Genomic DNA, 25,098 nt, shown 5'->3' on the forward strand with positions numbered 1-25,098 from the left:
CATATGATGATGTATCAGGATATCTGAGGAGTACAACTGCCATAAAAAGGTGAAGTGCCAGACTGATGTATCCATTTACTTAATTGAAATATAAATATTTAGCTCCACCAATTCAAGAACTGTATTACAATATAAATTGCTGTATCAATTTTTTGTCCCTTTCTTACTTTAGGAAGTAGTTTTCTCCAAATGTAACCTCATGATTCTGCTGAATAGACTCTTTAGAAGGTCCCACAGTGTGAGCAAGGAATTTTAAACGAAGCTTAATCAGAAGTTCAGAGGTGAGAAGCTGGAAATAACCAATTTATTCACACAAATAGCTTCATCATGGCTTCATCAACTGTGGAGCCAGAAATTTATAGAGGTCATTATCCTATTTATTAGTGCAAATGACTCAAAGCCTCTATCATTAGAGACAAGATTAAGTCCAGCACCAGCATTGGATATGAATGACTCGGTCTGCTAACTTCATGCTCCAAGATCTGACTCTGTAACCCTGATTTATTTATCATTAGTAACAATCTGACCCAAAATCTCTGATATCAACACTCAGCACCCTAACACTTCCTGACTTCGTCCCCTCCTCTGCACAGAAAAGGTTATTTTACATTCATTAAAGCCCTCATGCTGCATTTGTCCCATAGTTTCTCTGAATCCTCTAATAAACACCAAGCATGTCACCCCTTCCAGTTTCTTGAGCCTCATTTTCAGCTGAATGTGAAACTGAATCAGAAGGGCAGATGACTTTCATTGACACAATGGTGCAGCAGGAGGCGGCAGTTTGGCTGCTTAACTTCATCCTGCCGTGTGGTGCTTCTGTCTGTGTTTCACAACAGTCCAGTTGTCTGACTATTACTGATTTTCCTGATCATATCAAGAAACACTGATTTACTTTGTGTACATTGTACTTTTGTGTTTCTTATTCGCCTCATTATTTAATAATTGGCTCATTGTCATGAATTCAATTTATCTGAGGTAAAACTGTATTTAACACAATGATGCCTTTAATTTGTAAAAAAATTTCTATCCTCCTACTAAATATTTCTTTTGATAACTAACTGATACCACCACAACAAACCTCACAGTCCTAAACTCTTAATATGAAGTAATTTTTTACCTTTAATTAGTAAAAATTGCAGAATGATTCCTTTAAAGTGTCTTAATTGTACAAAAACATTGGCAACATTTCCGAATATTAAGGTTGTCCAAATTTTCTATCCCTTTACTTAAAAGCATATGTTCCAAAAAGGATCAAATCTCCATTATTCAAATGATCTATGGTTTCAAAAAGTACAGAAACTGCATGATCTTTGGTCAAAATTTTGAATGAAAGCGAGAGTCAGCACTGATTGAATTGCACAAATACATCGGCAACATTTAGAAAAGAAGGTGAAACTGTGAAAGAGCAATGGAAACCGGAGAATTCAATGATATTTATAACTTTAATATGGCAGAAACAACAATGGAATTCCTACAAACTCACAATTGGGCAATTTATTTTGTAATTGTAAACAATTACAGGCAAACTTCTGCATACTGTCTTAGTTGCACAAATGTGAGGGCAACATTTGGAAAAGAGGATAAAACTGGTGAGGCCCTCACTACCTGCAAGTTCCAGCTACTTTCCCAATGTTGCCAATGTAATTGTGCAATTTAGACAGGAGTCTCTCTCTTTAGGTTACAAATCTGACCATAGATCATGAAGTTTATGTACTTTTTGATAGCATGGATCATTAAATGATAGAGCTTTGATCATTTTAAACAAATGGTGTTGAAGAATGTCTGTTATAGCTCCCTGAATAAACAGAAATTTTGCCAATTATGTTTCATTACATTTCCATCATTACAGCAAAATGAACAAGTCACTATGAAATGCTATTAATTACTTAGAAAAAAATATTGTGGAAGATTTCCACAAACATCTGGTTTTAACAGATGTTAAAGTTTTGTAACATTTGTAGAATTTATCGTACCTTTAGCTTTTAAAATCACATCATAGCTTTTCGGTCCTTGTACATTTTTTTCTGCTTTTTTTTCTCCTTGACTACATTCTCTGCCTGTACGCTGCTCTGAAGAGAAGGAAAACAACTTTTACTCCAGTGACTCTGACTTTGACGATGAGGAGCCAAAGAAATTTCACATCCAGATCAGGCCGGTCGCCAGCAGCAATCGCAGCAACTCTGCTGCCACAGAGAAAGAGTTGAAAGCCACCATTGGGGCACTCACCCTGCCTCCAAACAGAGCAGTTCGACAACAGGTAGTGGGGATCTCTTTTTCAGAGCCTGATGTATATTGCATGGACAACTTGGGTTATTCTGACTCAGATCTAAAAACTCTGATGGGATAATAAACACTCTCTAGGGGATCTTACAAAGTCTGAACGAGCACTCTTTGCTCTCCTCTGATTAAGGTCAATAATTCCATAACAAGAATGCTATGGCAGGAATGAAAAAGAAAGAATAACAGTGTTTACTAACCACATGTGTTGCAAGCAAGCATTTGCAATAAAATGAGCTTAATTTAATTTTAAAAGCAAAGTAGCATGGTGTTTTTACACCTCTACTACATTTCTATTTTCTTTTGAGTTGACATGGATGAGAATCAAGGAACAAGGGGAATTGACAAGGTACTGGGAGTGTCTTACAGTAATGTTTTCTGTATTTCTTTCACTTTTCTCACACAACAGACCTCATTTGCTTATATTACAAAGTGGAGATAGTGGGTGCATTAACTATATTCATTTCCATGTGCAAAATGTTAAAACACCTCCATTTCTCCTTATTCAAAATAGAAGCAGAAGATGTCATACTGTTCAAGTCGAAAACTGCAGACTGTCTTATGCAAAGTGATATTTGAAGTCTACATGCTGTTAGGACACACTTTGATATCTTTCTTTTAAAAGTTAAATCCATGGGGTACCATAACACCATAACTGTATGTGAAGATAGTTTGCTTCTCATCATTCAGTGTTAAAATCATCTTATTTCTCACTGACATCTGTCCACTGCATTGACTAATTCTCTGTTTCCTCTCATTAACTTTCAGGTGCCAGTGAAGCGTCATCTCTCTAGTAAGTTTACTAAAATGTGTGCAAATGTTTTAGGAATGTTTTGTCTTAACTTGAAGCAAAAATTCTTTATGAAACACCAATTATATGGAATATTCAGCATTCTGAAGGCTGTTTGTTGTATATTCAAGTGCAGATATCTGAAGGTATTTTTGTCTGCAGGGAACTCGAGTACAACAGGTCGCTCAGAAGAAGGTAAGGGAGCCTTCCACAGGGGTGAGTCTGAACCATGTCTTTTTTTCCTGTATGTTGGTTTTTCATAGATTATCGATAATCATCTAGATTCAGGTCAGCAAAGTCAAACTACTCACATTTATGACTGTTCGACATGTGATTTGCAGCAGTAGAACATATACTATATGTACAAAAGTATTTGGCCACACTTGACAATTAGAGAATTCAGGTGCTTCAATCAGACTCACGGTTCATGAAACCAAGCACCTAGACTTGCAGTCTCCATTTGCAAACATTTGGGATACAAAATGTGCCGTTCTGAAGAGCTCAGTGGCTTCAAGTGTGGCGCTGTGATGGATGCCACCTTTGCAATAAGACAGTTAATGAAATTTCGATCCTGCTAGATATTCCACCATCAACTGTCAGTGATATTGTTAGAAAGTGGAAGCATTCAGGAACAACAGCAACTCAGCTATGAAGCAGAAGGCCATGTAAAATCCCAGAACGGGGTCAATGACTGCCAAGGCGCGCTGTGTGACAGGAGCTTCATGGAATAGGTTTCCATGGCCAAACAGCTGCACGCAAACTTCACATCACCAAGTCCAATGCCAAGTGTTGGATGGAGTGGTGTAAAGCGCACCAATACTTGACTGTGGAGCTGTAGAAACATGTTCTGTGGAGTGACCAACCACATGTTTTGTATGATATGGGCTGTTTTCTAGGGTTTGGGCAATCTCCATTGAAGGCCAATCTTAATGCTTTAGCATACCAAGATATTTTGGACCTTGCTATGTTTCCAACTGTGTGGCAATAGTTTGGGGAAGGCCCTTGTCTATTCCAACATGACTGTGCACCAGTGCACAGAGCAAGGACTCTAAAGACATGGTTTGATGAGTTCAGTGTGGAAGAACTGGCATGCATACATTCCTAAATGTTAAAGACATAGGAAACAATTGTAGATGCAAACAATCATCCTGTCATCCAAATATGGTCACCTCTGTCTACAAAAGTCGAGACAGCAGCAGACAAAACTCCAAATTAAAGGCTTTGAAACAGTAAATCAATCAGTGGACTCATCCACTTCTTTTATACTGTTTGTGATTCATATTGCACTATCATTTCATTTGACATAAACAAGGTAAAAAAACTATTTCATAAACAAGCCCCTTTTGAAATTTAAATGATCATTCAGGAGCGCATCATCTTTCTCTCCAGCCTGCTTAGCCCCTGTGGTTCTCTCAGGACCACAAATCTCTATCTTGGCTGACCTTGCTCAACAGCTACCCTCCATTAGTCACACCCGTGCCCTCTGATCGTGCTCCACAGCATGTTTTATCCCTAACAGCTTCGTTAGCTGCCTGTTGGTTAGACAGGAGTGGGAGGCTAGAACCTGCTGCTACACAGCAGCGAGGAGCCTCTTTCTGTTAAATCCAGAGGTGGCAGGATTAACGATTAACGTCTGATTAAAGCACTTTCTCTGCAGAGACGGCAGCAGTGACTGGAGCTGAGTGAACCAGGCTAATTGCTGGTATTTATCACAGAGAGGGTGATGGCTGATGGGTTCTCCCTCATGCTGTTCTCTCTCGCTCAATCTCAGCCTCCTGTCAGCGCTCTGAAGTAGAACACCGTGCGGCTGATTAGCTCTGATTAGAGAACATCCACAGCAGTGAATCACCTTCTCTCATTGTGTGTGTCTTCTGTGCAGATGGAGATCAGGAGGGCCTACGCAGGTCCACCTCCAGTCCTGATCACAGCAGGTAAGATTGCTCTGCCTATCCATTTTTCAGTCTTTCTCTGAGAGGTGCAGAGAGGGGAATTTTTGGATGTTAAATTGCGTCATCAGTGGCCTTTTCAGAAATATAAAGCTCTTCAAGTTTCCTCCTCGCAGCCTTTCCTCTGTAACTGTTCTCTCTTTTTTTAAACCCTTGTTACTTCTCTTTCTTTGAAGACATTTCTCTCAAACTTTCTTCCGTCATGTAAAACTTCACTGAGGCAGAAATTAGGTCAGCCTGGTAAAACATACAATATGTGTTTATGTATTAATTATTTATGAATGTCATAAGAGGAGAGATGTGATGAGAAGAACTTTATCATCATCATTATTATTACTATTATTAATTTTCTGCAACTTATTGCAGCTCACAATAAAAGGGAAAATAGATATACGGAACATGGAACATGAAAATGGCTGAATTTTTCATCCCCTCTTCACCCAAAATTTTTCCTGCCAACAAAATATGCGGTCAACATGAGCTGATGCAGCCAGATATATTTAGAAAAAATTCACCACAAATGAGAAGGGAGGAGTAAAACATTTTCACCAGGGGACCACTACAGTGACTACGAAAGGAAAAAAAGGAGCACACTCCAACATTCAAGGTGCACTATTTTTATTTTTATTTTTATTTTTTTACAAAACTGAGAAGTCCGCACTCAAAAAATCCTTTTAAGTAGTTTTATTTCTATTCAAGGCTGTGGCCAAAACAGACAAATTTCACATTGCAGTCGTCTTTACGTTCAGGGAACCGCAAGTAAAAAAATGCAACCAATGAAGCTGCTTCATTTCATTCAGTCTTGTTCTTCTCTGCTCTTTCATTTATACCAAGAAGACATCCAATTACACTTACCAATCATAAAAAGGCAACTAAGCAGTGGATGAAGTGTTAAATTTGTCAACTGAAAATATGACTTAAAATGTTTGTTGACTACCTTTTTGACTACCTTTTTTGCAATAGTATGACGAGACTGGAAGACTACCTAAAATACATCTTTGATGATAAAAGTTTACTTTTGATTAAGGGGACTGAAATGAGGCAAAAATGCGAGTACTGGACTGATGGACGTTCAAAATCCATGATACATCCCAACTGGAGCATTCAAAGTATGTCAGTATTTTCTTCAGTACATTTTTAAAGTAGCTGAAGCATTGATTATGCACTAACATGGGTGTTTTACATTGGAATTACTTTTACATTTGGCAAGTAAAATTAGTTCAAAGATTAAAAAAAGGGCCTGACTAAAAGTAAAGACTTAAATGTTAGAACTCTTATCACTAAAACTGGATTCAAATGTGTTTGAGTCTTCATTCACGAAAACTGGAGTGAAACTTTTGATTTACCATGATCAAAACTAAATTTAAAAAGCATTTTAGTCTAAAGACTAAGACCAAATCCAATATATCTGCCAAAAACTGTCATGTCTTGCCTCTTGGACTCTCCTCATCCACTTGGAAAACTTTAAGCTGTGGGAGGCAATAACAAGCAACTCATGAAGGTTTCAGGGCAGCCTGCTCTGAATCACACCCTTTCACTCCACATTCGTACACTAATGGCAGAAGTTACTATGTCAGTATTAGCTAATCTCACTCAAACACATCCATACCCATTTACACACCACCGACAAAGCAGTGGGAGCAAATTGGGGTTAAGTGTCTTGCCCAACATGCTGTTGCAGGAGCTGGGGATTAAACCCACAACCTTCCGTTTGCAAGATGACCAACTCTACCTACTGAGCCACAGCTGTCCCTGTCAGTAGATAGCTGAGGGTTGGGACTCAGATCCAGAGCCACCATCTAATTCTTTTCTTTTACCAAGTGTAAGATAGGTATCAGGATTTCTTTATACGAACCTTAAATACAACTGTGTGTTTAACTGGTTTGATGTCAAAAGTTTCACAAAACTTTTGACTCTCCACAAATTTTAGCTAAAGGAAGAAAACCGGTCCAGGTTTTGATAAATTATAAATCATCAATATACTATATGTGTTCACACTCTGTATGCAGCACAGGCAAAATAATAAACACCAACCAAATTAATTTTCAGTATTTCAGAAAGGAACAAAGAAAAAAAAACACAAACCAGGATCCATTGTTTGATCATCTATCCATTTTCTTCACTGTTTGTTTTATTCTCTGTTAAAAAAAATCAGTTCCCTCTTCTCTTACTTCCTTTTTTATTTCTTCTCCTCCTCCTCATACCATCATTAATCGTTCCTCTGCTGAATTTCTGTTTCGTCTCCTCGTTCTCCAGGTTAGGCTCAACAGCGTCTGGTTCTGACAGCCTGTTTGGTCCTCCGCTGGAGTCAGCCTTCAAGTCCAAAAGTTTTGATAGTCGAGAACAACTCAGAGAGCAGAGCACCTTTGGAGCCTCTGAATGTAAGAGCTGTTTTCATGTTCAAAATATGTTTTTTGACTTTAGTTCTTAAGCTCCTTAACTCCTGTCAAACAGCCTAGAAGTGGTGTTTTCCTGATATAGAACTGTCCTTTGAGTCTTGGTTAGAAAAAAAAGGAAGGACATGCATTATTGATGAAAGTTTAGTGATTTTTAGTGGTGGTTGAGGTGTTCTTCAGACTTCTTGCCTTTTAAATTCTGTAACTTTATAAACATACTTTCAAGAATTTGCAAATGTAAATCTTGAAATCTTGAAACACCCAGACCTTCTTTAAAGTTAAATTTAGGACAAAAATATTGTTAAATGTTGTAAATTATAGTTAAAGTTAGTACAGTGGTATCTTTCTCATTAAACTGACTTCCCTATTCTGTGTCTAACATTTATATAAGATGCTGCCTTCTCGTCAGACTCCTCCTCTCCAGAGAACGTTGAGGACTCCGGCCTGGACTCACCTTCCCATCAGACCTTGGGGCCGTCCCCTGAGCCAGCAGGTTGGGCAGCTTGGCCTCCTGTATCCCAGAGTAAAGAACAGACTCAAACGCTTGGACGACCTGCTGATCCCTTCCTCTCTGCTTTCCGGGACCCCTCTCCTGGTCGGAGTCCTCTCCCGCAGGATGATCCTGCCAGCGTCTGGTCTGTCGCCCCTTCTCGTCCCTCTCGTGTCCCCTCAGATATGGACCCCTCATCTGCTCGGTTCCCTGCTTTCTCACAGTCCCTCCCTCCGCCTGAGATAGAGTCATCAGTGTGGAACTGTAAACACATCCCACCTGAGGATCCCTTCCTCGCTGCGTTCGAGAGGACTGTCACCCAAGAGACCATAAACCTGTCTGATGCTTGGTCCCGCCCACCGCCTCGACAAACACCTGAGGGGAGGGGGATGGAGGTGCGAGTGGATCCGTTCTCAATGACTCTCCCTGACACCAAAAAACTCCCCACCTCATCCTCGTCCTCCTCTTCATCCTCCTCTCACCGTAAAGACCGAGAGAGGAAACGAGACCGCAGCCTCCCGCCTCCTGTTACCTCTGATGACCCCTTTGCAATCACAATGATTGGCAGCCCAACGCACCAATCATCTCTGGCTGCAGCTGCTGGATTAATCCCCTCTCAAAGCAGCAGCAACATTGTCAGCTCTAATAGCAGCAACAGAGTGGGACTCGATTCTAACTCGAGCTCTTTGCCCACAACTCAGCCCAAGAAGGAGCTGATGCACTGGAACTCTCTGCACAACCCGTTCAATGAGGGAGTCTCTAAAACACAGGAGGGAGGAGGAAAAGGAGAGGGAGGGGAGAGGAGGAAACATCGATCATCAGAGAGTGAACCACGCAGGAACGCTCCTCCACTCACGAGGCATTCAGGACCACAGGAGGATCTGTGTTTCTCTACAGACAAAGATCAAGACTGCCTAGATCTGAACTCTCAGATCCCATGCAGTGTCAGCTCTCACAAAGGTACTAACGTATTCCTTTTATAGAGGCTGGTATGACACGCTTACATTTCTAGTGATTAAAATATCATTACCATTTGTTTTCTCAGCTTACTCATCTGGTAAATCCAAAATTGCAAAAGTACAAAACAAAAATTGAAATAGGCGTCACAGACCTCATTGGTGTCATTATGTTTATTCAACACGTACTGTCACAACTTACAAGGTTCCCCATAAAGAGGATAAAAAGGAGAGCTTTCTGGGGCTCAGCCAAATGGGTGGCCCATGGAGGACGGCAAAATCATGGTTCATTGTAAAGTTTATCTATGATAAATGTGTTTTATATTTAACCTGAATAATAACCACTCTTTTCAAAGAAACAAAAATTAATTTTCTTAACTTATGCTGTAGTAGATATGCCCTTTTTCAAAATGTAAACCCCTTTTCTGAAAACAAAATTACCTTTTTGTTGCTAATGTTACCATTGTGGATAGGCTCTATTTGGAAAGTAATTTAAGACTTCATAGCTAAGCCATGAGGTGCACAAGTATCAGGGTGTTGCCAATTGCAACGTAGGCAAATATAGTGGTTACAGAGTGGCAAAAATGGGTAAAAAGAGGCTGAAAGTAGAATGAAGCAGCCAAAATAATTGATTAAGACAGACAAGTATGGGCAGAAAAAAAAATGTTAAAAATAGTCAAAATGGGTTTAAAGTTGAAAAATGGGCAGAAAAGAGTGAAAACAGTTAAAACTGGCAGAAATTGGTCAGAACAAGCAAAGATGGGTTAAAAGTGGAAAAGTGGGCAGAAACAGTGATGAAAGGAGGTTAAAAAGTGGCAGGTAAAGTGATTTGAACATCAGAACCCAACAATATCATGACACTTTTCAGCTTCAAAATAAAGTAACTGTGAACGAGGACACCAGTGCTAATGCTGCTGATCCAATAATACACATGCATTGATGTCATAAATAAATCATAACTGGGGAGGGCCCAGGCTCTGGGTTTTTCAGGGGCCAAGCCAATTCTGTAGGCATACCTGCGACTTTTAACCATCTCGTCAACTTATCTCATCAGCTGACCTTTTGGTTCCCAAACAGCTCTTCATTTGATACCATTTGGCCTTTTTATTTCAACAAAACATGTGAGATATCTTCTATTGTTCAGAAAAACCAGCCAGCTCTAAAAACTGGGTCCTCCGTGAACAACACTCGACTTCCTCACAACTCATCATCTTAAATTCAGTTGTCATTTAAATTTAACCAGCACCAACAAGGTTTATTGTCCTGTGTCCTGAGGAACTGTGTTTGTTATGACATGAGGTAGAGTAGCTGTTAAAGAGTTACAGTAGCTTCTACACTTGTGGCTGACTGGATACAGCATGCAGGGAAGCCACGCCATGATAAACCGGAGAGTCACAGAAATGATGTATGGACGATTGCATAAGTGGGAAACAATTGAGTTTGGATATCAGGTCATCAGTCACTAGGTGTCTGAATGCCTAAACTGCATCATTGTTCCTGGATGTTTTCTTTTTTATCATTGGGAAATGGAGCAAAGAAGATATATTGGTTCATTTATGCTTTGGGCTGTTGTAAATGGCAGATGGATTTTTACTCACTTTCAGTGTTACGGTTGTAGAAATTAGTACTACACATGGTACACAAAATAAGTACATAAAAGAAAAAATAAAAGAATAGTGGATACAAAAGTGAGATGTCCAGTTTACCATATGATGAAAACAAAGAAGACCTGTTACCACTGGTATGTCATAAATAGCCCTTAAATTCATACTAGAATCATTGGATGTGCTCTATAACATTGCATTCAAACACTTTTTTTTATTGCGGGATGAGCGCTGTACAGAAATGGTAAATAAAGCATAACAGGGTAAATCAAGACGATGTGGACTAATGATCTGAATAAATTACAACAACGCAAGGTAAGACAGGATAATGCTAAATACAGAAGAAGACAAACATAGAAACCCAACAAACCTAAAAAAGAGCCATATTAATTAATTTTGATTAATTGTTGACTGCTATTCTTTACTTTTGTTTTTTCCCTTTAGTATGCTTATAATCTTTGTATTTTTTATCTGTAATCTACAAAGGCCCTATCATGTAAGGGACATAGCATCACACCTTAGTGCAATTTGAAGAAATCACTGTGGATTTAAGAAAACCCTGTTTTTTATTGCTATCTTAATTATTTGAACCATTAAAAATCAAAACATCAAAGATACAGATAGTCAGTACTTTTACGTCAGACTGAGTATTCCTCTTGTTACTTTCTGAGAAGGAATGAAACATCTACCCCTTAAACATCGTCTGTCACACCACATTTATACACATGAATCAAACCTTTTTTTTTTAATTCATGCAGGAAATCACATATATTCAGTTCTTTCTCCAGAGCTATATATTCAGGCTGTGTGATAAATCTCTCATTAAATGAGTACAAATTAAATATAATTATCTTTTGTGCCAGCTGGTTTTGGCAGCGTGTCTCGTTCAGTTTTTCTCCGGCTGTATTCTGATCCATTTCAGAGGATGTCTATGTCTCTTTAATCCTGTGTAATTGTGTGATTCAGACCATTTCTGACTCACGTTGTGTGTCTGTGTCTTTGAAAGGCTCCAAACACAACTTCAGACAGGACACGACTGAAGTAGTGTCAGCTGCTCCTCAGAGAGCTGCCCGGGCCAAGAGGACTTCAGGCCGACTCAGCGGCTGTGAGAGAGTGAGTATTGATCACAGCTGAACAGCCTGGCTAATGTTACACATTTTTATTACAGTAATGCATTTGTTTAATTATTTGAACCTAAAAGGAGATATTTTAACCCCAAAATAGTTTCTAACAGATCCGTGAGTAGTCCACAAAAGTGCTTTAAAATGAAAGAAATTTCCTTGATTTAGAAGGACTTTCCCCATGCAAGAACAACTGAATAAAAAGAAGAGTAAGACCCTCTGTTTCAGACTTACTGCCGAGTAATTACAGTGCAATATAGTATATTCTGTCTTTCTATGGTTCTAATTCTTAGTTGTGAATATTTTCTTGCTTTTGTAAATTGAAGAAGTGGTAACACTAATATCTTAATGTAAATTATTAATTATGATGTACAAGTTGCAAAGAGAACATATGAAAGCAGGAAACCACAACCAGAAAACCTCAAACCCCCATACAGTTATGCCAGTAGTGAAACAGATCGAGAATATGATTGATGCCTCTACATCAGTGGTTTGCAGGGTGGGGGTCAGGGACTCAAAACACAGGGGGTGTTGCAAGATGCTTTCCCAAAAACAAGGGAAAAATTAAATTAAAGCGATTAAATTTTGTTTCTTTGGAGCACAGATTGTCTAGAGGTTAGGTCATGCCCTGTATGCCTGAGTGGTCCAGGTTCAAGGCTCCTTTTCCACATGTCTCTCACCCAATCTCTGATCCCTGTTTCCAACTGTTTCCATGGTCTTTCTCTCTGATTAAAGGCACAAAAAGCCTTTCTGTGCAGAGTTTGCATGTTCTCCCTGTGCATGTGTGGATTCTCCGGCCTCCTCCCACAGACCAAAATCATGCTCGTTAGGTTAATCAGTGACTCTAAATTGGCCATAGGTGTGAGTGTGCCTGGTTGTATGTCAGCCCTGTGATTGACTGTCTACCCTGCCTCTCACCCAATGACAGCTGGGGTAGGCTCCAGGCCTAGAGTATCCTGTAGAGGCTGCTTTTTTGACATACTCTACTACAGACTTTCACATGAATAATTGGTTTGGCTCTTGAAAGCTGGATGAGATACAAAGCACAAACAACACGTACCAGTAAAGATCCTCAAAGAGATAAATGGTATGGTTCTATACACAGGTGGCACCAAAATCAGTGCATACATAAAGTTTCTCACTGAAGCTTTAAAAATGGTAGAAAGTAGGAGAAATGGCCACTAAAGTACTATCTAGCTTTTCTCATTGTGGGTATTTCTGTTGATTTATTATTTTCTAGTGTGAATTAAGTCATCACTGTCTCTGTGTTTTTTTCAGTCTCGCTCTCTCTGCTCCTCTCCCCTGCCGGAGCCCAGCCCCTCCCTCACTTCCTCCTCCTCGTCCAGCCCCAGTGAGTGGGGGCCTCAGGCCCGGGACGCTGACTGGGCAGGTCAGAACCGAGCTGCCAGTCCTGCCAGGCCGGGGCAAGTCTCACCATTGCCCTTCCAGCACCAGGACCACCAACAGAGACCCCGTAAGACTCAGCACAACATACTGTGCAGATCTCTACACTACTACAGTTCACTCAAACATTTCCTAATTAAATTAAATTTTTGTTAAACTTCTGTCAGGTATATGAAATTACCTAACTGTTCTCATCTCTAAGGATATAATCTTTATTGGGTGCATGTTTTTGTACATGTCTTATTTCTGTTAAATGTTGCATTTATTTGTTCACTCATATTTCCCTATTTCTTTGTACACTGTATCTTTCTGTATATTTGGGTTATATAAAGCTAGAATATTTTGCACCTTTACACTGAAGTTTGTCTAATACATTCATGCTCACTTTCTATACAAGAGCAAAGGGTTCACTTGAATTTCCCACCTGGGATTCTAAAAAGTTTTACCGATTCTGATGAGTTGACAACAGGATTTATAAAGTAGAAGTACTATTTGATCATGCTCCTAGGAAGCATGAAGTGAGAGGTAATCCCAGAATCAACAGAGTGTTTCAGAAATTAAAGTACCGACTGAGTTTTTATATCGAGATTGATCTACGTTTCTGTTCTATTTAGTAGCTTTAACAACTTCATGACATTCACAATTTTCAGTTATATGAGTTATTTCAATTTATTTCTGTTATCCCCATCAGACAGCAAAGTCAGCATGAATACAAAATAGATTCCTGTTTCTTTAAAATAATACACACAAAACTGAAACATCAGCATGACACAGTTGTCCTTATTTGTTCTATGCAGTGCACTTGTCTCGAGGTCCCAGTCCCATTTCTCTCAGCACACAGGAGGCCTGGCCGGTGGCAGCAGCCATAACAGAATATATTAACGCTTACTTCAAAGGTGGACAACACAACCGGTGAGCAGAATGTTATTTTTTCTTTTGATATCACATGAAATTGTACTGACTCTGCTTTTAAGAGAAACTGCACCCCTCTTAGACATCAAAGTCTGTTTACAGATGAAAAAGTCATTCAAAGCTGGATGCAGTCGTGTTTGCAGCTAGCAGTTTGACATTTCTACACACTCAAATCTCTAAAGTCATGGTGAACTAGTTGCATTGTGGGTACTCAGGGTGCTGGATTCAGTGAGAGGAAGTGTAATATCAAGGATATCTCTGGATCTGCTGCATCTGACTTAATTTCTATAAATTCAGTTAAAATAACTTTTTAATCCTTCAAGAGGCAGTTAGTTTGGATTCACTTGTACATAAAAGACATGAATAAAACAGTGCCATACAAATGAGACTAAATTATACCTAAAAGATAAATATATGAAATATGATCTTTTAAGATCACTGATGCTGTTTTTATTCCATTTATGTAACTATAAATCAATCACAGTCTCATGAAAGGTTATATATAGTTATGTGCATAAGTTTTAGGCATGTAGGGTGCTAAGGTTCCATCACAGGGCTTGATGTTCCACAACCTGGGGCTGGAGGGAGGGGGCAGAGTCACACGTGTCGACACGTGTATCGCTTGGCAGCCCAGGTCAAGCTCGATGGCATCTCTTTTGCCTGGGCCATTTTCAACCCTGGCAAGCCGCCCAGGGACATCCACAGCACGACCAGGAGCTCATGGCAACCCTAATACCCACCAGAGCGGTACCTTAGGCCATGCTTACTAGCCACATCCACCCTTTACTCCACCCTAAAGGTGTAGACTTTATTTTTTCAACAGATTATTTTCCCACATCCCTGGTAATATGCATGACATCCAAACCCCAACCTTGGTTGTGTCAGTCCTCCTTCCCGCCAGATAGTGCCCTCAAGCAGCTTACTTGCCACATCTACTCCCTAAATCACCCTCAACTTTAGGCCCAAACATGCCTGCACAGTACTGTAGATATTGTATCGTCTTTAGACGAAAAAATGTTGTAATCCTGAGAGAAATTCTTTGCTGCATCTCTCCACGATTACAGTACAAAATAGAAAAGTAAGAGTTGCATGTGCAGGGGGTTTCAACATTCAAATGCCTCATTCTTTAGGCTAACCAACATAAACATATGTATAGTTAAATGAAACAAAATAAAAGATAATGATAATATTAACAACACAAACAGCATTCCATTTCAGCCTCTTATCCAAGGTACAGCTCTATCTTTCTTGATAACTGAAGTTAAAGATACATGGTCACTTTTTAAATGACAGCTGTCATCATAAACAGACACAGAGTGATCAGGATTAATGTAATCTCAGTCTGTGTGTTTCTCTCCATCTCCAGCTGTCTTGTGAAGATTACAGGTGACCTGACGATGTCCTTCCCTGCGGGCATCACTCGCATTTTCACAGCAAACCCTAACGTCCCCGTGCTTAGCTTCAGACTGGTCAATATCTCCAGGATCGATCACTTTCTGCCAAATCAGAAGCTGCTGTACAGGTCAGCTGTCCTCTGAATTTCAATCATGTTTTGATGCCTGTTCACTGGCAACAACCAGGTCTGGAGTCATACTTTCACCTTCCAGCATTTGTAAGCCTCAGCCAGGCAACTAGTTATGAAGCAACACTATTACTATGAAATAGAAAAGTTAACACAGATCTTTATCATTGTTTCTACAATCCTAAAGGAAATAACTGTCTGACAGTGGTTCCAGTTTTCTTTTATTGTTTGTTTAGACAGTCTTTACTGTCCTGTCTCTGCAGCGACCCATCTCAGAGTGACCCGGATACCAGAGACTTCTGGTTCAACATGCAGGCTCTGCAGCTCTATCTGCAGAGAGAGTCTGAACTCAACCCTCAGGCCTCGTACTACAATGTCGGCCTTCTCAAGTATCAGGTATGTATTAAAAATTACCCTCTATGACTAAAATCTTTTGCTTTTTTGATCAATTCTAACTGAGTTTCTGAGCTTCCTGTACAGTTCATATTCTGTTTAATTTAGGTCTAGGATGGAGTTCATTAAAATGTCTTGAAATTTACAAATGTTTGAGTTGTTAGAGGCAGTGATTTTAGCAGAAGTCAGTATTTATTTTCTATTAATTTTGTAAATTTTATTCTTTGTTTAATTTTTGAATTGTGATCTTCCTTGTGGATAAATTTCACATACCTTCATGTACTAAAGCAGTGGTTCTCAACTTGTGGGTCGGGATCCAAAAGTGGGTCACAAAGCCCTTTTCAGTGGGTCGCAGATGTGTGCCTGGGAAAAAAATTGACTCCATAAAACATGCATGTTTTGCCCTGTTTGATTGTTTTGTTACACCTTTTGTACTGTTTTAGGCCCAAGCTCTACTATTTTCTATTAAATACGTCTGATTGATCAGAAAAAAATCTCCAAAATTTTGGTCGCAATTCTCCTTGAGGAGTTGATGGTGGGTCCCGTGACTTAACCAGTTGAGAACCACTGTCCCATGAAGTCTCTTCATGTATCTTCTTTAAATGGTTAATGGACTGGATTCCATTTTTCCCTATACTCACTGCAAAATTCCAAAGTATTATAAAGTATTATATAAATTCTACCTGATTTTGTTAAAATAATCCTTTAAGGTAATTCAGTTTTATTGAGCTAAAGAGAACACTAAATATAAAACTTCCTGTTGTCTCCTTAGGTGTCGTCTCAGGACCCGGGTCGGGCTCCTCTCCTGTTGTCTGCAGAGTGTCAGCGCAGTGGCACAGTGACCCGGGTGTCTTTGGATTATCACTGCTGCCCCGCCACCGCACCCTCCACCCAGCTCACTGCCGTCCAGGTGCTGCTGCCATTGGACCACACCGCCACCGACCTGCAGTGTCAGCCGGCTGCCTCCTGGTGAGTCTAAACCAAAAACTTCTACTTGTCAGAATTAAAAGTCACTGGAGCCTCCACAGTCTCAAAAACTTGTCACTTGGTTCTCCCTTGCCACTCGTAGTGTCCACCATTTCCACGTTGTTAGATCAAGCCAGTAAGTGGAGCTCAAAGGATGATGGTACACAAGGGTAACTGTAGTTCCAATATCCCTTCGCTCTACTCCACTAAGAAAAGCTCCACTTTTGCCCTGAAGACCTATCCTTTGAAACGTCACATGACTAGATGGTATTGAGATGCTTCTGTCCCCGCAATACTGCAAAATTAATAATATTGTTATCTCTCTTTTAGATTACTGATACAGTTTATTCAACAAATGTGTAAGGAATTATTACTCCAAGTGTATAAAGTCCTTTAAACCAGCTCCACCTACAAAAATTACATTACAGTACACATTATGCATCAATATTATAATGTTTTGATATGTATCATTTTAAATCAGCTTTATTATAATTTAATCAATTAAAGTCCTCTGCTATGCTAGCAGCTTTGAGCTAACATGCTCAATACAAATTTGCTGATTACTTGCAGGTGTGACTGTCATGCTGTTGCCCAAAAAAACATGTTTTTTTTTTTCTTTAACCGCTCAAAAAGTAAATAATTTCCAAAAGGTTGAATAATATCAGGTCAATTAAAAATAGAATAATAGGACCAAAAGTGAATTAAGAAATGGTTTAGTAAGTATAGTACTTTATATTCATATTCAAAGAAAATAAACTGGGAAAGTTTGTTTCAGACCGTATCTGACCTGTGGAAAAAAACATTTTTTTAAGTACTCCTCGCTTTATAATCACCACCATCATGTCCTTCAAGATTTTGATGTTGTGATGAATTAAAAAAAAAAAAAAAGTTTCATTCTAACTGATGTTTATTTTGCAGGAATGCTGAGGAAAGACGGCTGCTGTGGAAACTCCCGAACCTTTCACCAACCAATCACAGCAAAGGTCAGAGCCCCTCTGCTCTCTTGAATTCTCTGTTATGTTTGAGCCCTGATTGAAGGAGGAGTTTAATTATTAAAATACAAAATTTATTTCTTATCACGTTATTTATTTGGACAAGAGGCATTTAATGTGTGCTGATAAAAAGAAAATCACTGGAACTTTTCAATATATCTATCACCTCTGAACTAAACGCTCTAAAATCATCACTGCAGACTATTTTCTGTGTCAGATTTGGTGATTACAGAGCTATCTATTGTAAGTATCAACCAAACATCTGCAATTGCATTTCTCATTGAATTTAAGCCAGAGTTTTCTGCATAATCACCTCTTACCTGTAGAAAAATGAGTGGTCATTACTTCTGCTGCTCAATAGATTTCTTAAGCCAGTTCCCTCTTAATTAGCAGGATTAACCGCTGAGTAAAAGAGCTGCTGCCATTGCTCTGCTAGTGGAGAGAAGGTAAAAGAAAAGATGCACTGCTGAATTAGATGAATTTGTCTGTGAGATTGTTGCTCTCATTTTTCAGCTCCAGATATTAGATCTTGTCATGGCTTTATTTTAAAACAGGAAGAGTCTAAACTTAGATCTATTAAGCTCAAGGTTGCTCCTCCTCCACCCAGGTGTCTTTGTCTCAGACATGCATTTCTTTTATTCTCTCTTTTTTTCAAATGATTTATTACTGTTTGAGAATGAAGCTTCAGGCTGAGAGAACAGAGAAAGAGATGCTTCATGGCATCAGTGATGGATGTTAGCAGGTGAAAACATTTCTCTATTTTACTTTGTCAATGACAAAGTTCCACACTGAGAGGTCACCAGAGCTCCTCCCTGTCCCTTCTGGAACAGAAAAATCATCTTAGCTGTGTTCAGGTTTAGTGTTTCTGTTAAATAGTTAAAACTGAAAGTGTGTGCCCAATTTCAATTCTAAAATGTGTCCTTAAATAAATGTCCATGCTGTATTTTTAAAGAATGATGTGTAATTCAGCACTATACTAATATTGTTGTATTGACAATCTATGATTCAAAAGGACAGCCCTTCTGTATTTCTGATCTTTCCTTAGTGCTGTAAAGTCAGTCTTTGTGTTTCTATGTTTGTTTCAGGCTCAGGGACTCTGTGTGCCAGTTGGCAGTGCCTGGAGGTCCCCCGCGGCCCTCCACCCAGCCTGGCTGTCCAGTTTGTGGGCTCCGGGGCCTCTCTGTCAGGCATGGACGTTGAGCTGGTGGGCAGCCGCTACCGCATGTCGCTGGTCAAGAAGAGATTTGCCACAGGTGGCGAATTTATTCTTACTTTGATTATTGTACATGCCAAAGTGTTCTTTCTTATTCCAGTGAAACATTTCTTTTTGTACTTTTCTTTTATCAACAGGGAAGTACATGGCAGGCTGCTCCCTGTGAGCCGTGTAAATGATCATTGCGGCTGCAGCTTCAGAGAAATTTTCACTTTTTCTTTGTCCAGCGATGAAAGCAGAAGAGATGATTCATGGTAAGATGTAAAACTGAAGACGAGGCACCTTTATTCAGACTGAAGGACAACGTGCACTTACTTCTGACAGTGTCCTGCCGTTTTAGGACCAAGCCTTTTCTTCTTCTTCTCCTCTAATTTAGGTTGTTGTACACTGACTTTTTCTACAGAATCATTTCATCGTGTTCTCAGACTGCAAACTAAGCTAGATGTCAAGACTTTTCTTAAAGTACAACAGAGAATGTGTGAAAAAAGGATTTTACTGTTTGGGACTCGGATGCCATGGGATTTAGGATTTTTAATTTCTGTAAATATGGAAGAAACACTAGAATATCTTCAAATATCGAACCTGTCACTGCGCCTTAGAAAAAGAGATGTTTGTAAATCTGCTGTTTGTTCCACATAGAGGTTTTGTGATGTTATTTGATAAGAATAAATGTTCTCAAACCTTGTTTGGTTTACAACAGTTTATTACACATTGTGACCAAGTACAAAATACAGTTGAACTATGCAGTTTATTACAGACATCATCTGTCCTTAGGCTAGTTAAAGTGTAGTCAAGAACAGGTTTAAAAAAGCACAAAAATAAGGGTTCAGTATACTTGTAAGAAGAACCAAAAATCTAGTTCAATAAAAAATAATCCTCCGCCAAAAAAATCTAAAACAGTCTTACAAAACATTACAAAGTACACACAGAAATTACTTTTTTTTTGAAGCACTTGAAGGCGAATTACTGTGACAGGCACGAGTTACAAAAAGCCTTAAATAAGTGGAAACTCGAGGATCCTCATCGCTACAACAAAATGATCCAAGGAGGGAGACAAGAGGAGAAATAAATCAAAGAGATTTCAACACAGAGCAGATGTCGATCAAATCAGAATATTTCATATAAATAGACGTTTCTCTTATGACAGTTTAATATTTGACTGTGGAGTAGAAGCACCGCAGTCATCATTACAATTCATAAATTCAACATTTGAAGATTGGAAACATTAATCACACACTCTAATTCATTACACATCAAAGCTTTTTTCTTCTGATACAGTGTGAGGAGAGATCAGGCAAAGGCCACAGAGCACACACTTCCTACATCATACAAAGATATATAGAATTATATAATTTACTATGGACAGATTCCCCAAATAACCGATGTATATATATATATAAGACTTTTCTGAGTAATAGCATGAGGTCAAAGTATCTGAAGTCGGGAGAGAGCCTACTAAGGCGCCACAGAAATCCTATTTTTGTGAATAGGTTTTACAGGTCCATATTCTCTACATTTTATGAGTAAATGATGAAATGTACCACTTTTTTTAAAGGAAAAACAAGAGGAGCTCAGGGGATGAACCACAAAGCGAACTGAACACAGCTAGGCTTTCCTCAGCTAAGAGCCTCGAAGAGCTTTAAGCTCCAGCTAGAGATGATGAGTACAACAAAGCTGGATGTGAACTCGCTCTGTTTATCAAGGCTGTCTGTTTGAAGCTGAAGCTCACCTTAAAGCGAGTGTTTAGCGTCATCTGATGCTTCTTTTGCAAAAAGAGGAATGACCACTGTACGTCTGATTCTGTCAGAGTGAAATGTGAAATGTTGAATATATTAACGTTTTTGTGGTTTAAAAAACCCTGCTGCTGTACACAGAGATGCTACAAAAAATATTGGTTTAAATATATATATATATTTATGAATTAGTTTATTTTGCCATCTGACAAGATGTTGCTGCTTCTCTATTATGACTCTTAAACCTTAACCATGACACATCATTACAGCAGAATAACCAGGAACTGTTGTTTGGTCTGATATCCTTTGTGTCATGAAAATGCAGAAACTTTTCAATCTGGCTTTATCAAAGTCAAACATATTTTTTGAATTGATTTAACTTGTTACATTATGAAATGTTAAAGGCCATAGCCTGTGGATGATATCCTATAATGTTCAGGCTTTTCAGGATATTATGACCAAACCTAAAATTACCAGTTTCCTAAAATGCTGTGCCCTCTACGATGAGGATAATCTATTGAAATTAAACATGTGAATAGCCTTCAAACAGGTGAAAACAAGGGGAAGTCAGTGATATAGCATCAAACTTAATTTTATGATTCCTGAAGTTTCCAAAAATATTTTCTTCTAAGTGAAGATGTGTATAATGCGTGTCTTTTAAACCAGTTTAAAGCCTCATCTCTGAACATAAACTAATCCTGACCAGATTATGAGATTAGACTAGGGATACATGTTAAAATCGGAATGATACAGATATCGGTATCTGCAGATGTGAGTTTAGAAAGTGAAATATCAGTAATGGCATTTATGAAAATTCCTCCTGATATTTAAAACCGATATTTTGGGAAAAAAATATCTGCCTACATCAGCTATAAGTGTTGGTGGTATGAACAAATAAGTTAGTGGAGTTTTACTGAAAATATCCAAATTCACTGGCAGCGTCACAGTTTTGCTCCGACCTAAAAGCAAGCAACATCGCACACTGGAAGTGTGTCTGCAGCGATGTGCAGCAAAGCCCTGATCAGCTTGAGACAAGAGGGCAGGGAGAACTACAAGTTCACACAGGAATGGTTTGTCAACAGTGGATTGTTTTGCCTTTAGGGGGTCGATTTGTGTTTATTTCATCATGATTCCATGGTTTTGTTGTTTCTACTATGGGTGATTACATTATGAAGTTAAAAGGTTTATGTTTGCTACAAGGAAAGTGTGGTTTCATGTAAAATTCTGTTTTTTCACCTCAAATGTTAACCTTTCCTCATCAATGGTACCATTGTAGCTTTGTTACCCACTGACCTCCCAATGACCCTTTGCTCGTGTGCAGGATCATACGTAATGTTGATATAGTAATGATTTAAACTGCTTTTTGAAGGTACTCTGCACATCATTCTGGCTGTTTGGATCAATCTGCTCTACTGATCTGGCTTGATGTGGTTTGGCAGCAGCCAGCACCAAAAAGAACCAGTCCACTCTGCTTGTTAAAGAGCCAGACAGACGCATGAGCAGTGGCACTGTTCTGATTGGCTAGAGAGGGAGCAAATTTCTCTGCAGAGCGTTTTGCAGGCTAATCATGTGGCAGCCGTTGTATGTGGAAATTGAAGGTTAGGCTGGACCAATAGTCCTATGTCGCTTGAATTTTTTTCTTCATTTCTCATCAATCCTTACACTTTATAGTGTGTTTTAGGGACTGAAACTTGTTAATTTGTCCATCTTCAAACTTTAAATTGTTTGTTTTAAGGATCGAACATTTAGGTCGGAACTACATCTATCAACTAACATTGATATTTTTTGTAAATATCAGCATTTTTGGAAATTGGCAAAAATCAAATATCCTGCATCCTGGTTTAGACTCAGCTATGGTGATCTAGGCCTAACAAACCAGGCTTACTATCTAATATGGCTTTGTGGTACACCCCCAGGACCCTCTCTTGGCTTGATGCCAAAACAGGTCAAAGTTTTCGCTGAAGGCTCACAACTATTTCATGAAAATAAAGGAACTGTTTGAATCTCAGTCCAAAGAGCACCCCAAATCTATATTTTGAGTCTGTGAAGTGCTTCTTCCAGCATTTCTTTTTTCATGTTTCTAATTTTAAATCAGGCTTAATGAGAGCGAGAGAGAGCGAGCAGATTCCAGTTTTAGGTTTTAGCATCAAGTCTATTAGTCTGGAATTTTTCCTCACCAAGTCTTAACTCATCCTTAAAGCAAGCTATCTCAGGACTGGAACCATGTGCGGAGAGCTATTTACATAAATGGAAAAAGGAATAGGAGACACTGACTGCAACAGTGGCTACATTTCTTTAACACTTTCCTCCTGTGATCTGAGCCAAAAGGAGCACAGCATTAAAATCTATTGAGGTAAACAAACCAACAACTCACAGGTAACGCACCGAGCCCACTGCCTTCTTGACTGTAACTTCGCTGGTGGGAACGACTCAGGGAAAGGTCCTTTGGGTCAGTAAGTTGCATGTTTGTCGTCATTTTTGTGTGCATGTGTGAAGAAGCTGCGAGCTGCAGCAGAGGCAACAAGGAGAGAGTACACACCTACACCCAAATCTACGTTAAAGGTGCTTTGAATGTCTTGAGGTTTGGAGACGATACATTCATACTGCGGTAGAGGCACAGCTGAGGGACAGATAGACATCTGTATGTAGTGGTGGTTTTTTTAAGTTAGTGATCTAAGGCACTCAAATGACACTATGGCACAGCTAGTTCAAATTAGAATAGGAAGAGAGTAGGAGAATCACAGAAACGGCACACACCACCACTCAAAGTTACACATCCAATTAAAAGGTACTGCACAAAGTCATTCACAGTTGAACATAAAACAAAAGAAAATCAGGCCCTTGTTACACCCCTTAAAGTAAAAAAAATAAACAGACATATGTCAGAAGAATGATCAGTGTCTGTTTAAACTCTAGTGAGGGGAGGACTGATGCTGCTACTTTCTTCTCTATATACATTGCACACTCTGACTGCAGAGGGACACAGTGTGCTTGTCCCTCAGTGTCCCTAAAAGACCCTAAAGAAACCTCTGGGTCACCTTCTCTTCAGGGAGAGATAATGGTCCTCATGGCTTTTGGACAGGCCTCGCTCAGACTCACATCTCCTGCAGAGGGTGACTCATTTCAATCCGCTCTCTCTTCACGGCCGGTTCAGCGGGCCCTCTGGAGGCGTCGGCGTCACTGCCCAGGTCACTCATCTCGTCAGAGAAGGATGTATCTAATGACAGAGAGGGAGAGAGAGGATGTTAGAGTGCAACATTATGTCAAGAAGAGGATAAAAAAAGTTGATTTTAACCCACAAAACTAAAAGTATTTCTCAAGTGCTGTTAAACAGACAGTTTCTCCAGACATCCTAGTTTTATTTTGGATGCTTATATTATTTTACTCAGCACACAGAAACAAACAGCACCACAGGGTCTAAATCTACAAGTGACCTGTTTGTTGAGCCATGGCACAAAAATGAAAAACAAAATTTAGTCATGCTCAAGGCTTGTAAAATGAAGTTAAAATAGAGGTTTATCTTCCAATTTGCACAATATAAAAACTTAAGGAAGCGTTTGCTGTCACTGAGAAAGCATCATGGCAAAGACAATAGAAATCAGAAATTAATTAGACTTGAGAAAAAGAATTTTAAATGCTCACAAATCAGGAGAAAGGATATACAAAGTTATCACAGCATTTCAAGAAGTGGAGTGAAAAGGATCAAGAAATTTAAAGAGAGCCACACAGCACAGAACAAGCCTGGCAGAGGTAGGAAGAGAAAGATGTCAAAGACTCTGGAAAGAAAATTAGTGAGAGATGTGTCTAAAGACCCCAGAACAACTGCCAAGACTCTAGTGAATGACTTAGACAAGTCAGGAGATACACTCTCAAAGGAGGCAATTTATTTAACCTTTATTAACAATAATTTATAGTAGAAGCAATGACTAAGGAGCTGTTAAGGTTTTTTTTTTTCCAAATCAGGGAGTTTCTCCAACATTGCCCAAGAAAGTAAGGACAGATGACGATGATTGCTGGAGATTTACAACTAATAAAATGTTCTTGGGAGAGTGTGCTGAACATTGTGAACTTCGAAAATACTGAACTCAGGATTTTATTTCATACACTTTTGTTTTTGTTCTTTTAGGGTATTTTTAACAGAATATAAACAGACTGATCCCTTCAAAATGAAAACAGGAGGAAGTAAGATCAGAAAGGCCAGACAAACATCTACTCTAGCAATAAAGGCTCACCTTTCTCCATGAGTGATGGCATCATAGAGGTCAGGTCACTGAACTGTGAATCAAAACATAAGAGAGTATTTAGCATTTAAAAAGTCACCTTCAGTCATTAAGTCATTTTACTGGTTTAAGTGACTGGTACAGCTTCATATCTCATCTCCCT

The 25,098-nt window shown here is 39.1% G+C and overlaps 2 protein-coding genes across 12 annotated transcripts in view; one reads left to right on the top strand and one right to left on the bottom strand.

The window, feature by feature from the left end:
* fcho1 (FCH and mu domain containing endocytic adaptor 1) overlaps positions 1–19,622 on the top strand; it is a 90,264-nt gene extending 70,642 nt beyond the window's left edge. For 7 of the 9 annotated variants that reach the window (XM_041790607.1, XM_041790609.1, XM_041790611.1 and 4 more), the window contains 15 exons: positions 2,064–2,257; positions 3,046–3,070; positions 3,230–3,283; positions 4,947–4,998; positions 7,270–7,394; positions 7,801–8,859; positions 11,466–11,572; positions 12,859–13,054; positions 13,782–13,896; positions 15,263–15,418; positions 15,682–15,814; positions 16,584–16,780; positions 17,696–17,760; positions 18,855–19,022; positions 19,120–19,622. In XM_041790607.1, coding sequence (XP_041646541.1) covers positions 2,064–2,257; positions 3,046–3,070; positions 3,230–3,283; positions 4,947–4,998; positions 7,270–7,394; positions 7,801–8,859; positions 11,466–11,572; positions 12,859–13,054; positions 13,782–13,896; positions 15,263–15,418; positions 15,682–15,814; positions 16,584–16,780; positions 17,696–17,760; positions 18,855–19,022; positions 19,120–19,148 — 2,675 coding nt within the window. In that variant the 3' untranslated portion in view covers positions 19,149–19,622. The remainder of the gene's footprint in view (positions 1–2,063; positions 2,258–3,045; positions 3,071–3,229; positions 3,284–4,946; positions 4,999–7,269; positions 7,395–7,800; positions 8,860–11,465; positions 11,573–12,858; positions 13,055–13,781; positions 13,897–15,262; positions 15,419–15,681; positions 15,815–16,583; positions 16,781–17,695; positions 17,761–18,854; positions 19,023–19,119) is intronic. The other 2 variants (XM_041790612.1, XM_041790614.1) reach the window with 2 other exon arrangements.
* Positions 19,623–20,060: 438 nt separating this feature from the next.
* Positions 20,061–25,098, bottom strand: part of rfx2 (regulatory factor X, 2 (influences HLA class II expression)) — a 37,330-nt gene continuing 32,292 nt past the window's right edge. For all 3 annotated transcript variants that reach the window (XM_041791309.1, XM_041791308.1, XM_041791307.1), the window contains 2 exons: positions 24,948–24,990; positions 20,061–23,932 (listed from right to left, as the gene is read on the bottom strand). In XM_041791309.1, the coding sequence (XP_041647243.1) occupies positions 23,811–23,932; positions 24,948–24,990 (165 nt within the window). In that variant the 3' untranslated portion in view covers positions 20,061–23,810. The remainder of the gene's footprint in view (positions 23,933–24,947; positions 24,991–25,098) is intronic.

This window comes from Cheilinus undulatus, linkage group 7 (genome assembly GCF_018320785.1).
Source record: "Cheilinus undulatus linkage group 7, ASM1832078v1, whole genome shotgun sequence".
Taxonomy (NCBI): Eukaryota; Metazoa; Chordata; class Actinopteri; order Labriformes; family Labridae; genus Cheilinus; species Cheilinus undulatus.